This window comes from Pelophylax lessonae (assembly GCF_965119305.1).
Source record: "Pelophylax lessonae genome assembly, chromosome: 3".
In the NCBI taxonomy this organism is placed as follows: Eukaryota; Metazoa; Chordata; class Amphibia; order Anura; family Ranidae; genus Pelophylax; species Pelophylax lessonae.
The window spans coordinates 426,198,924-426,213,342 of NC_138770.1; the positions used below are offsets into that span (position 1 = coordinate 426,198,924).

Below are 14,419 nucleotides of genomic sequence, written 5' to 3' on the forward strand. Positions count from 1 at the left end.
GTAAAGAGTGCAGAGGTGGGAACATACAAAGTTAAGGGTGTTGCCCGCAGAGTGAATAGGAATGTGTGTCTATTGCATTTGATCAAAAAAGGAGGTTAGATTTGAGAAGTTGAGAGATATTAGGGGTGTTAGCATTAGCAGGGATGTTAAAGTCACCAAAAATGATGGTGGTATTTCAAAGGAAAGAAAGTAGAGAAGTTAAAAAGAGATGTCATTAGGAAAATGTGAAACTGGTCCAGGAGGCTAATAAATCACAGCAATTATCAGAGAAACTGGAGAAAAATGATGAATACAGTGAGATTCAAAAGAGGAGAAGGATTGAACGGGAAGCAAAGGAAGAGCTTGGAAATTAATTTGCAGGGATAGAAGGAGTCCAACTCTATCTCCATTTCATCCCTTTGCCCTAGATGTGTGGGTCCAGCCACCATGGGAGAGGACATCTGGAGAGGTGGAGTTAAATTCCTGAAGCCAAGTTTCAGTAACATCAAGTAGGTTAATGGAGTGGGAGATAAACATGACATGAGCAGACATGAGCTTGTTACATATAGAACAGGCAATCCAGAGGAAACATGAGAATGAGGGACTCATGAATGGAAGCAGGGGAACAGAAATTAGAGTGTGTGGGTTAGTGACTGCTGCCAGAAGAAAGAAAGTTCAAGGTGTAGGGTTGGAAATTAGATAATGGAGGGCCAGGTGAATTAAGAGAGTGAGGGAAATAAGATGGGAGTGCACATGCTTCACTGTCCTGGAATTTATGTCAGCATATAAGTTAAGAATTAGCAGGAGGCGATAAGTGCAGTTACAGTATATATATACACAGTATCTCACAAAAGTGAGTACACCTCTCACATTGTCGTAAATATTTTATTATATCTTTTCATGTGACAACACTGAAGAAATTACACTTTGCTACAATGAAAAGTAACGAGTGTAGAGCTTGTATAACAGTGTAAATTTTCTGTCCCCTCAAAATAACTCAACACACAGCCACTATTGTCTAAACAGCTGGCAAAAAAAGTGAGTACACTCCTAAGTGAAAATGTTCAAATTGTGCCCAATTAGCCCAATTATCCATTTTCCCTCCCCACGTGTCATATGACTCATTAGTTTGCTGCACTGAAAGTAAAAGGGCTGAATAATTTTGCACGCCCAATTTTTCAGTTTTTTATTTGTTAACAAAGTTTGAAATATCCAATAAATTTTGTTCACTTCATGATTGTGTCCCACTTGTTGTTGATTCTTCACAAAAAATTACAGTTTTATATCTTTATGTTTGAAGCCTGAAATGTGGCAAAAGGTTGCAAAGTTCAAGGGGGCCGAATACTTTCGCAAGGCACTGTATATAGAGAGGGCAGGAGTAAAGGTGATATATTTGAGCTGCAAGTGGAGAAAAGGGTTAAATAAGTGAAGATTTAAGGATAGAGAACACTATTGATAAAAGGAAAAGTGGAGAGATCATTTTACAGGCTGTGGAGAGTAGCAATTAGACTTAGGCTGGCTATACATGAAGCAAATTTATTTTCTGAAAGAAAGTAATTCACTTTATTCCCCCCATCGAAACAGAGAATGTTGATGCGGAAATCCCTCCTGCTGGGTCATTGTCTTCTCCAGGCGGGGAAGTCATCCCCGCCAGGAGAAGACAGTGATTATTGGTAGCAGCTAATCGCAGGTAAAACCCTGCATGCTGGTTGTCATCAACTTGGTACATTTAGCCTTCCCATACACGGTTCAAATCTCTGCTAAACCGACCAAGATTTGAACTGTGTATGGCCTGCCTTAGAAAGGAAGCTGGATGGGGAAAATAAAGGTCCCCTTGTAGTCTGTCAGGAGTTTGTTGAGCAATGTTGTTTGTAGATTCTTTCTTGTCTCTGACTTGTTGTGTTTAACTGCCAGTAGAATACTTATGTAGAAATTATGATGACAGAGATGCCGGTGCTCCCCATCAGAAGTGCCTTTCTGCATGAGCTGATTCTATTATCTAAGGATATGGGGCAGGAGACTTTCTGTCAATTAATCAATTGGGAAGTGATAAAAGACACATGGATGAAAGACACTCATACAGTTAGGAAAGGCCAGAGCCATAAAAATAAAATCAGCTCTCTGATCAAAGCAGACAAACAGGAGGGTAAATCTATAATAGAGACATAAGTTTAAAGTTGTAGGTTAAAAGCAATGTACCTTAGGCAGATGAATAAAAAAATGACAATTCTCAAACACACAATACAGCCAGGCAATAGTTACATGGTTACCATCTGTATATGAATGAAAAATATCAGTGTAGCACTGCCCCCAAGGGGGCTGCTGAGATTGCATTCCCCTGGGTTACCCATAGCAACAGTCCGTTAAAACGTATCACTTTAACTCTTGGCTCAGACAATGAACAGTCCAGGGGATTTGTTTTTTTGTGTTTTATTTTGAACTGGGATGGGAGAAGGGATGAGTGGGATACTCCAACTATGAACTATGCACAATTCTGAGGACAATTAGCTGTAGTGTATGTGGCAAGGCCGCTGCTTCACTTTGCCACAGTAGTGAAGATAGATGAAAAGGCTCATGTTCAAATTACTCTTCAGGGTCTCAACTTGGCACCCCCTTTCTCTCTAGCTGTGCATGCTAGCCCCTGTCCACTGACTCTCACCGGAGTGGTCCCATTCCTGCTCCAAGCTCCCTGGTACTCACGGACACTGTTTTTCCTCAGGTTGCTTTGCCACTTGCTCCACAGTCAGTATCCTCTGGACCTCCTTGCTCAGCACCACACTTCTGGCTCACTAGGCCGACTGCCTGTGACTGCTTTCCACACTGACAGGAGGAGAGACAGCCATCACCCTCCTCCTGGGACCTGGCTTCCCGCCCAAAGAGGCCCTGCCACATGTGCCCTTGGCTTTCATGACCTATCCCAGGATGCACCACTCTTGTGCAAACCCACTGGGACAGCCGCAAAAGCCTGTGTCATTGGTTGGGTTTCCTCCACTGTCCAACATGCTTTCCTATTGGATACAGTGGGGACACTCCCTCAGACCAAGTGAATCACACATGGACACATGTAACAGGCCTAACTACTGATCAGGCTCTCCTGATAAGCAGGCAGAGCAAAAACTATGCTTTTCCTTGCACCTAAGTAGGAGGGTGCTACATCAGTTTTTAAACACACAGTATAGCAGGGCAAAGATAGATAACATTAAATCTCTGATCAAGAAAGGCAAACAAGAAAGTACATCTATATTATAGATATGTTTAAAAGTTGTAGGTTCACGGTAATGTACAATAATCTATGAGATTAAAAATGTCAGTTTTCAAACAAACAGCATGGCAGGATGACAGTTAAATAGCTGCTATGGGCAGAGAGATGAAAAAGAGTTATGTATTTGGGTGAACATAGGTTAACTTTGTTTCTTTTATTGCAATCTTTACTAAAGAGTTCTATTTCACCTTCCTCTCACTATGATAATACTGTGCATTGCACTCAAATGTACAGAGACAAGCAGATGGAAACAAACCAAGCTTGATGATGTCATAATTCATCTTGATCTGGTTTGTGCAAGCTCCAATATTGGTAGACATTTATGCCTTATCTTTTTTGCTAGTTTTCTTTTTTATCTGTGTTGCCAGAGTATTTATTATATATGCTGTATAGCTGTGTTGCATATTAAGTTGCAGAGTCCATGGAAACCTGGAAGAACAGCAGATTTGAGGATTCCTATGGTGCAGCAGAGGCACTGGTTGTAGTAATCTGCAGTTTTATAAATATGGATAGGTGTGTAGGCCCACTGTTTTGCTGATGACACTTTTCAGTCGGTCTGGTTTGATTTATAATGTTCTGTTGTTCTGGATCTTCCCCATATAAATTAAAAGTGTACATGCATATATTTAAGGGAAGGATGTTATCACAAACGATTTACAAACACGAAAATAATTTATAAAAGTGCAGTTTCGCACTATTAAAAATAATTTTAATTAATTTTATAAACGTATTCAAGCAACAAATGAAGGAGCTTGCATGTTCTTCCTGTGCCTGTCTGAGTTTCCTCCAGGTACTCCGGTTTCCTCCCACACTCCAAACACATGCTGGTAGGTTAATTGAATACTGTCAAAATTGGCCGTAGTATGTATATGTATAAATGCGAGTTAGGGACCTTAGATTGTAAGCTTCTTGAGGGGAGGGACTGTTGTGAATGCACAATGTATATGTAAAGCAGTGCATAAATTGACGGCCCTATATAAGTACCTGAAAAAAATAAAATAAATAAATAAATGAACAATAAAGCATGATTTTATATCATATCCTAGATATTACAATTTAACCAATACTCTTTGTTTTAACAATATTAGTTTTACATATACAGTAGGTAAAAGATTAAGAAAAAAACATTTCATTACATTTTCTGTATTTGTCTTTCCTTTTTTAGTTGTGCAGATGGGTATTTTGGACAACCATCAGTGCCAGGTGGATCATGTAAGCCATGCCCATGTCATAACAATCTCGACCTTTCATCCCCTGGCTGCTGTGACAGAGAGACAGGAGCATGTAGGATATGTAAACCCGGTGTGACTGGTGAATATTGCGATACATGTGCAGAAGGATATTTTGGAGATGCTCTTGAGCCAAAGGGCTGTCAACGTAAGTATCTACTGTTTTTTACATCAAAACTAAAGTCATAAACATGAAAAAGTTGATAAAAAGTAACACGAAATGAGTACATAACATATTCATCTGTATTTTACAAGTACTTCTCTTAGTTTATATTATACAGTAAACCCCCCTCCATTGCGGGGGTTACGTTCTGGACCCAGCCGCGAAATGTGAAAATCCGCGAAATAGAAAAACCCTATTAAAATGCATTGTAGGCATGTTTTTTTTACTGTCACTGTACATGTAAAAGCATTTTAAGGTCTTTAAACACACTTTTAAAACAATAGAAACTCATTTAAACACATAAAAGATACTGAGAGACATAGCAAGAGCTATGGAAAACACAAAAATATTTCATTTTTAATGATTTATATAGTAAAATAACATTACAAAAAAAAAACGCAATATACCAGGACCGCAAAAACTGAACCGCGATGGAGCGGGGTTTTACTGTAGTTTCCTTTATAGGTCACCATGCAGCTGATGAGTTATTACAGCATGCCCCTGGAAGCAATGGCACAAATGTCCTGTGTGGAAGAAACTTTAGAACCACTTTAGGTTCTATCTACCCTTTATTTTAAGCAGCAGTGACTATACAATTACAAATTTCACACAGCACAGATGAACTCCGTGTTTCTTTTTCATTTGAATATACAATACCTGAAATGAAGGATGCACTCTGACTCAACAAAAGGCAATAGGTTTGATCTGTCAACTGAAAAGGATAATCAGATCACACTCTTTCACTAATTAAAAGGGTTTAAATAAAGGATTCAAATATAGTTTAGTGTTAAGTAGAAAGCACGTTCAATATTAGACCTTTGTATAACAAAGCATGTTTAAACAAGTTCTCTTCAATATTCTTGCATTTTTTATTTGAATCAAAGAAAAGATAGTACATTTAATAAAGATAATGAATTTAGCAAAATCACATTTAAACCAAATTTGTCCAGATATTAGAGATGTAGCAACGAACTGATTAGATACTGTATTTAAAGTTATTTCCAGATAATTAGCACAATGTTCATAGTCTACAAATAAAATGCAGCAGACTAACTTGTACACTTTGTTGTCTTGCAGCATGCTACTGTAACATTAATGGGTCAGCATCCACTGCCTGTGATATTCATACAGGACAATGTGAGTGCAAATATAATGTGATTGGACGCCAGTGTGATGAGTGTTTGGTAAGTTGTCAGATCCTGAAATCTTTTTAGCAAAAATTAGCATATACTTATTGGTTCTCATTTAAAACAAATGCTTTAATTATTGTTTGTATACAATAGGTAAATATGGAATCTTCTCATGAGAGGTTTTTTTTTTTTTTTTTCACTTTTTCCATCTTAAAACTGTCCTCCATGAATTCTCTCTCTGTGCCTTTGTGTTCTGAGAGGGGGGACTCCCCTGCCAGAACAGCCATTGGCTGCGAGCTGATGAGATGCTGGTTTCCAGCATGTCCCTTGGACAAGAGCCAGTCCTTAGATTGTCAGAAGGATGGCTGTACACAGGGCCTGAATGTTGGCCGATTCAGTTTGGACTGTGTGTACCTAGCTTAAGTAAGGAATATTTATTTTTAATATTCTTTATTTGCAGTAGATTATGTATTTATTTTGCAACAGAGAAGTTAAAAGCAGAGTATCATTTGTCTAGGTTCACTAGGTGTGGTCAGTGGAATTGTGATTACATACCAACCGTGCCAGACAGAGCATGTCTAATTTTTGAAGCAACAGGGAGGTCAAGTTGTAAGCAGCTAGAAAGAGTTGATACTTGTCTTTAATGCCAGTACCTAAAGATGTTCTATCTTACAACAGAGTCCCCATCCTATGCCCACTACAGTGCCTGTAGGTCATGAAATCAAACGTTACTTATCTTTTGCATTAGAAACTGTTGGTTCTGAACTCAACAGTGGCCAATCAAGTGCCCAAAAGCCTAGATAGTTAGTTAAACAGTCTCTGCTTTAGGGAGGGATCAATCAGATCTTCAGCAGAGATCATGTAGCTAAATGTTTATGCTAGCATGGGTGTCCCGAGAAACTGTTTTAATAGTAAAGATATTTTAGGTCTTCTGCCTATCGCATATAATTTTCATAAAGTAGAATGGACTGTCCAGCAGATTATTTCTTAAAATACATTAACTCTACTTCAAAGTAAAGCTGGCCATAAATAATCTACTTTTTTCATTCAGCCAGCTGAAAAAAAAGATCAGATTTCTCTACCCACACAACCAAGGTAGATGGACGATTCCCCACTTCTGAGACATTGCATTCTGACAGCAGGACTCTACAATCCTCTGCTGTTAGCTGATTGAGAAAAAATGTCCACCAAGCCCATTCAGCAGATGAACAGGCACAGCTACACATGGATTAAAATTTGGCCAGTCCCTACTAAACTGGCCATATTTTTATCCATCTATGGCCAGCTTAAGATGATTCTCAGGGGAGCTTTAGCTTTGGTTGAATGCTTTTTAGATGCCCTCTCCCTTTCCTATTTGTAGACATTTATCTTACTCTAAAATAGTAATCTTACTTTAGATATGGATACTTGTGCCTGTTTGATTCTACACCATCTGAATATCTCCACTGGAAAGACAGTTAGGTTGATTTACTAAAGGCAAATATACACTTTAAGTGCATTTGCCCTAGATCTGAAAGGAAGCTCTGTTAGTTTTTATCATCAAAAATGCTATTTTTTGTTTCCATTCCGTGTGATTGAGTATTCTTTGCAAAGTGAAGTTTTACCTCATTTTCTAAGTTCTAGAGAAAGTCCACTTGCAGTGCACAGTATATTTGCCTCTAATAAAATCAACCCTAAAGTGTTTTCCACTACAGTTCCTGCTATCATGTTTTGCATTGTGGTCTTCAATGTTGCACTTTTCACATAACCTGTCTGGTAGGTAACAAAATGTAGAACACATGTCACTATAGATTGATTCTGCATACTATGAGCTGGTTGTATAGCTAAACGTAATATTTTAGTAAATTCTATAGATAGATGTTAGTCTTGTAGTTCTTGAAAATGTACATAAAACACAACAACTTATGATGTATGCATTGATTTTAGCTTTACTATGAGACCAAAATGGATTTCTTATCATAATACCTTTCCAAAGCACATTCGTTCCTCTGACATAAACTACATGCTTTTATGCCTAACATTTTACATCCACAGATGAATATATTGAAAAACCTGCCATACAAATCCTTTAGATTGTTTGTTGATTTGCTTTGACGTCCACTTGTGCTAAAAGTGTTTAAAGAATCTATTAATCATTTTAGGGCTGGGGTCTATTCAGCTAAAGCCAGCTTTTATTAGCACAGAAATACCACATCAACACATTCAGATTACAATACAAGAGGGTTTCTGTCAGCTAATGTATGATAGAGAAGTTTTAGTGACCTGCATCTGTTCAACCTTTTCAATGGTTAATGCCAAGGTTACAAACATTTAAAAGCCCATGTTATAAAAAATAAATAAATAAAAAACGCCCTTGTAACCTGGTATAAAAGAAGCAAATTGTTTTACATTAGACTTGTTGTTTTCAACATACTGCAATGCTGCCAAACCTTGCTAACTGTTATTAATGTACATTTTTTGGATTATTATTATTTTATTTCAGGTACTTATAAAGCGCTGTCAATTTACACAGCGCTTTACATATACATTGCACATTCACATCAGTCCCTGTCCTCAAGGAGCGTACAATCTAAGGTCCCTAATTCACATTCATACATATATATAGTAAGGCCAATTTTTTTTTATACAGGATCCAATTAACCTACCAGCATGTCTTTGGAGTGTGGGAGGAAACCGGAGTACCTGGAGGAAACCCACGCAGGCACAGGGAGAACATGCAAACTCCAGGCAGGTAGTGTCGTGGTTGGGATTCAAACCAGCGACCCTCTTGCTGCTAGGTGAAAGTGCTAACCACTACACCACTGTGCTGCCCTATTATTTAATCACTTCACAGCCTGAATAGTGTACAGGCAGTCCCCGAGTTACAAACATGATAGGGTCTACAAGTTTGTTCTTAAGTTGAATTTGTTTGTAATTCGGAACAGGTAGTTCCAGTAGCTCCAGCTAAAAAACATTTTTTTACGTTTTTTGGATAGCATAGGGAATGGTCTGTGGCCCTGTTTAGAAGATTTCCCCTTACTTTCTGTCCCTATGACAACTAGATTTTAAAAAATTGGGGTTGTTGTGGAAACAAGGATTGTTGATATAGCTCCATTGGAGACAACTTTTCCCATGATAACTCTAGCAGGAGTGAATTTCCCTTCCTAGGGGTAGATTTCCTCCCACTCCCTGTTGTCTCCCTCTGTTTGAAAGTAGGAGGCATTTGTAAGTCGGATATTTGTAACCTGGGGACCGCCAGTAATATTTATGTTTGTGTATAGGTTGCATTTCAAATGCCTTCATTTTAAAACTCTCTGACCATGTCAGAAAAATCCTGTGATGTCCCAAGCAAGCTGCGTAATGATTTTAAGAGTGGGAACTATTAATTAGGTTTCATTACCTATCATTACCTATCACAACTCAGACTTAGCTGTAGCATGAAATGGTCATATAATCAAATAAGCTTAAGTCTGAGGTCCCTTACAATATTTAATATAGGGGGGGGGGGGTCAGGACTTGGTACAGGAACAAAGGGGAGCAAGAGTAGGGCAGCAGCGTACAGGATGCAAGCTGGAGCAGGAGCAACTGACATTCAGAATGTGGCAGCAAGAAAGACACTGACATAAGTTGTGTTAGTAGACACATGGTTAAGTACCCTATCAGCAGTTGGGTCCAGGTGGAGCTGATTGAAGAAAACTGCTGGCTGCTGGAAAACACCTGCTGATGGATACCAGAACTGCAGCTTTCAACCCAAGGAAGCACAGTGCCACCAGCAGGTGAACCAGGTCCTGACAGGGACGCAGAAGACTCCCCCCACTACATTTTGCCTACATTTTTTTTAAGGGGGGTTGGAGACAAGACCAGTCAATCTACATAAGGAGAGCAGTGATTGGTCTTTATGACAAATTCTGTACAGAGGCAAACCTTTACACTGGATTATTGCATAGATCTGGAAGAGTACACATTTGCTTATCATAGAATTTAGCTTTAATGTAAACCTATCATTAGAAATTGCTGCCCTCCTAAAATGTGAGTTGCCCATATATTATTCCCACCTAATATTTTCAATCTATTGAGTTTCTGATAGAAAACAAACATGTAGTTAAGGATAGTAAATCTAATATCCTTATTGGCATATCCAGAATGATGAGGCATTACCATCAACATGACAGCCAGGCAACTAGCTTTTACAGCTCCATAATGGCAGCCATTTTCTGCCATGACAGCTTTCCTTTAAAGGTGATCAGTGATCATGGAGGTTTGGGCATCATTTGGCCTTAAAAATAGCTGGGCAGCAAAGTCAAAATCAATAACAGCTCTAGTCTACATATTTAAAAATTTGTTAGAACCACCCATTTTTCAAAGGTTTACTTAATTTGCCATTTTGGTAATTTTCAGTCTACCCTCTTTAAACATCATCATAATTACTGAAAACTAGGAATCATACCTCTGCCTGTTTAGATTTTTATTTTTGACATACCTTATTCACACTGAAATTTTATTTAATTTATATTTTAGTACAGTGTAATGGTCCATATATCTTTCTAATTTTATAATGATTTAAATATATAGTTGCTTTTCCTATTTCTCATGATTTTAATGTTTCATTATTAAGTTGAGTGAACAAATAATATATCAGCACTCATCTAGAATAATTTATCATTTAATTACAATTATAATTTGTTGTGTGATGTATCTCAGACAATGCATGAAATATTCATTGCTAAATGTCATTTGCTATATTCTTCAGAAAGACATTGTGTTCTTTCTCACTTGAATGTCAGATCTCAGAAGCTTAACAATTTCTCTTACTTTCCAATTCTGTTGTATCTTTTTATGTTTCTTACACTTTCCCTCTATTCTCTTTGCTTTCACTCTAAAAGCCTAACTGTTGGTGGGATTCTGAAAAGCAGATATGTCAGCCCTGTAGCTGTAGTGTGACTGGTTCAATGTCCAAGCGCTGTGACATAACAGGGAGGTGTATCTGTAAACCAGAGTTCTTTGGGAAGCGATGTGAGTTTAAAAGGCAGGGTTATGAGAGGAAAGAACTGCCTCGGAAATCTCAAAATATCCAAGTTCCTGTTCGAAGGTGGAACTACCCCACATCAAGAGGCTGTCCTAGAGGAGCTTACAAACCATTAAACCCGGTAATTGTTTTGCAGGCTTTTTCTGCATGGCGTGGAGTTCACTACCAGTGCACGACAAGTTACTGATTGATATCTGAATTACATTGACAAGGGTCTGATTTCCAAAAGCTAAAAGTGTTGTTAATAACATCCTTACTTTTGCACTATTTCCTAACTAGTGATGTTTGAAGTTCAAACATGGATAGATATTGTTTTAGCAATTATGTAGACATAATGAAAAAGTATAACATAGCATTTAATTGCTTTATCGAGTAGCAAAATTGTAAGAAACATGCTTGTTTTTGGAGTATGCCCAAAATATGACAAAATTGGTTACACAGCTTATATAAAATGTAAGGATACTCCATACATGCTCCTGGGGAGCACAGGGACAATTTTACTGACAGACACTTTACATAAGGACTACAAAAGATATTATCTTTGATGGTTTTTGTGATTTGCTATTTCGGAGAGTAGAGCGGACAATTTGTGCCCTATTCAACTTTATAGGGCCCAGGATTAGTTGCATCTCCCTACACCGGTTATGCTATTAATGTTTATTTCTCTATGGTGCCCTTTTATTAAGCAGCATTATGGGTTTACCATAGCCCTGCTTTTCAAAACAAAAATATTATGGCATTTTAATAAAGCATATTCATTTGACTGTCTTTCACTGCATAGTAATGAATAGGAAAAAAGTGCTGATTGGTGATTAGGTGTTCTTTGTCTTAATTTTATGAATAACTGGAAAATGCAGACACAGTGTGGAGTAGTGTCCTGCAGAGATTAGATAGTGTTATTGAATCTCTTTTTAAAAAAGGCCTTCACTTTTTTAAACCAAATTCACATATTTAAACACTTTGTAATTGTTTAAATTGTACTTTGTTAAAACGACAGTGATTAACTAGACCTTACTTTATACAGTAGTTTCTCTCACTGTTATTGGAAATATTCTAGGGACTCAGTGGTCTTACTGTTAAGTATGGAGTAAATAGTTGCATGTGTGTGCAGGCCCCTTTAGTGTTTTTTTTTTTAACTCATAATTTCATTATGTGGTTTGCCTTGTTATTTCTTTTATACATTTTTATATCAACAAATATCTTTGTAGATAACTGATTTTTGTGTTCTATTCCCTTTTCAGCCAAAAACGTATGGTCCTGTTTTCTCTCAAGGATGTGTTCCCTGTAACTGCAACTCTTTTGGATCCAAATCATTTGACTGTGATGACAATGGGCAATGTCATTGTCAGCCTGGAGTAGCTGGAGATAAATGTGACCATTGTGCCCGTGGATATTATGACTTTCAAGAAGGTGGATGTACCCGTAAGTACATTTTCTGTTAACGGAGAATTGTAGTTTGAGTTTAAATCGGCTACTTTTATTACAGGTACATCAAAACAAAAGGTGTGTAAAGTCTCACAGTTTGTTTACTTTAGAAAACTATTGCAGTCTCAGTAATTATGTTGTAAAGAAGGACCCTTACTCTCTGTTTGGAAGTCACTCTTTAGATGCCTAACATGCCCTCTGTGTAGTCACACCTATAGTCCTTAAATCTGTAAAGCTTATGTTCTGTGTTGTTTGGAGAGCTGTATCACTAAATTCAGCAAGTAGGATGTTGGACCTCTACAGAGAGACTACTTTTTTCAGACAGGGAGCAACGGTTCTTTTCTACAGCATGCTGGCAGGGGACATATTTGTTTACTCAGACTGTTACTGCTTTCTAAAGAAAACACACTGTAAGGCTCATACACACTTGATGAAAATCAGACAAAATATCCTCCGATTTTTCTCTCCCATGCTCAGCGGTCATAACCGTTTTTAGTTGACAGTGCATAATGTTCACCAAATTTGTCGTCCGATTTTTTATTTTTTTTTGGGATGTTTGTACCTAGACTTCTGGGTCTTTAGCAACTTCAGATCATGCGCGGTCTTTCGTTTTAGATTTTTCGCGGATGTACTGCATACGCATTAAACGAAAATTGGTAGTGCTGGGGACGGACGATAAAAATTTTGGTGTTTGCCCCTCTGTTTTTTTTCGTTGAAAATGTCGGCATCGGCTGCTGAAAGTTGTGTACACACTAGCCGAAAATCGTACGATTTTACCTCAGACGAGAATTTTTGGCAGGGTTTCTACTAGTGTGTACCCCACTTAAGACTTTGCACCTCCTTTTTTTAATGCACCTTAAATGTACTTAGCTGATTTAATCTAAACATTCAGGTTGGCTTTAATTCATTTTTATATATAGTGTTGATTATTCATATTGGAATTATGACCAGAAAAATACCAATGTTTGTGTTACTACTAGGGAGATTGTGCAGGGGTTTTCACATCTGATCTTATAACAATGACAATTAAAAAGGCTCAGACAACCAGTGTATAGAATACACTGAAATGTACTTCAATTAACTAAAAAATGATTTTTTTCAGCACAGGTGTTCTGTTTACTCAAGAGCAGCAATTACAAAATTACTCTGGAACATTTGCCCTAGGCCTCTTGCACACAGGCCTTAGGCTCCATGTACACAGGACGTTGTTAAAAGTCCCTTTGAATGCTGGAATTTTTAGGACGTTTGAAACGTCAGTTCGGTCGCGTTTGTACCCGCGTTTAGTGGGCGTTTAGTGGCGTTTGCGGGCGTTTGCGTTTAGAAGCGTTCCTAGATGTCAAAAAAATTATTCCCCTTTAAAATGGAAAAACGCGAACGCTAAACGCGGGTCATCGCGTTCGGACGCGTTCGGATGCGTTCAGATGCGTTCAGACGCGTTTGTGCGTTTGAAACGCTGGGAAACACACGTTCGAACGCAAATAATTGCGTTCTAAAAACAGTCCCTGAATGCAACTGCCTGCAAATGACTGTAAACGACCTGGTGTACATGGACAGATAAGATAAAATGTAGATGGGTTCAGGGGCTTCTGAAAAAAACGCCCAACTGCTCCTAAACGGCCATTTCCAGTGTCCCGTGTACATGGAGCCTTACTCTGATCTGAAATGAGATGCATTGTTGTCTATGGGACATTGCACACAGATGAGTAATAGATACAATTTACATCACCGATGAAATCTAAAAAAACAAACCAAAAATCAGCTTTTAGGTTTACCACAACCAGTTTAATGAAGACTGATTACTAGATGCTATATGTTACTGCAGGCAAATGCTCATTATTTAGACCTGTAAGGCCTCTTGCACACAAGTGTCCTCATTTACTGATGTTTACTCAGACACTTGTGACGCCCATGTACAAGGGACCAAAAACTGTGTGTAAATACCTGAGTAATGCTGAGTATAGGTGAGTAAAGGTGCATAAGCTTATAGACGAGTATAGAAGAGTAAAATTTTTCTTCATTGCCAGTATTGTAATATTCTCATGTAATCTTGTGTAAACATGCTGTCAGGATTCAGCAGCAGCTAGGGAGATCAGACACATAGCTACACATGGAAACTGAGACCAAACAATGTAGATAACCTTAAAGTGAGATTTATTTAGAGTGAAGCATACAAACAAGCATACACAGCAACCAGTGAACATAGGTAATACCAGCAAACAAAACCCA

The 14,419-nt window shown here is 38.1% G+C and overlaps 1 protein-coding gene across 4 annotated transcripts in view; it reads left to right on the forward strand.

The window, feature by feature from the left end:
* Positions 1–14,419, forward strand: part of LAMA2 (laminin subunit alpha 2) — a 1,405,743-nt gene that overhangs the window by 865,318 nt on the left and 526,006 nt on the right. For 3 of the 4 annotated variants that reach the window (XM_082249565.1, XM_082249566.1, XM_082249567.1), the window contains exons 19-22: positions 4,407–4,618; positions 5,711–5,817; positions 10,626–10,889; positions 12,010–12,190. In XM_082249565.1, coding sequence (XP_082105691.1) covers positions 4,407–4,618; positions 5,711–5,817; positions 10,626–10,889; positions 12,010–12,190 — 764 coding nt within the window. The remainder of the gene's footprint in view (positions 1–4,406; positions 4,619–5,710; positions 5,818–10,625; positions 10,890–12,009; positions 12,191–14,419) is intronic. The other variant, XM_082249568.1, reaches the window with a different exon arrangement.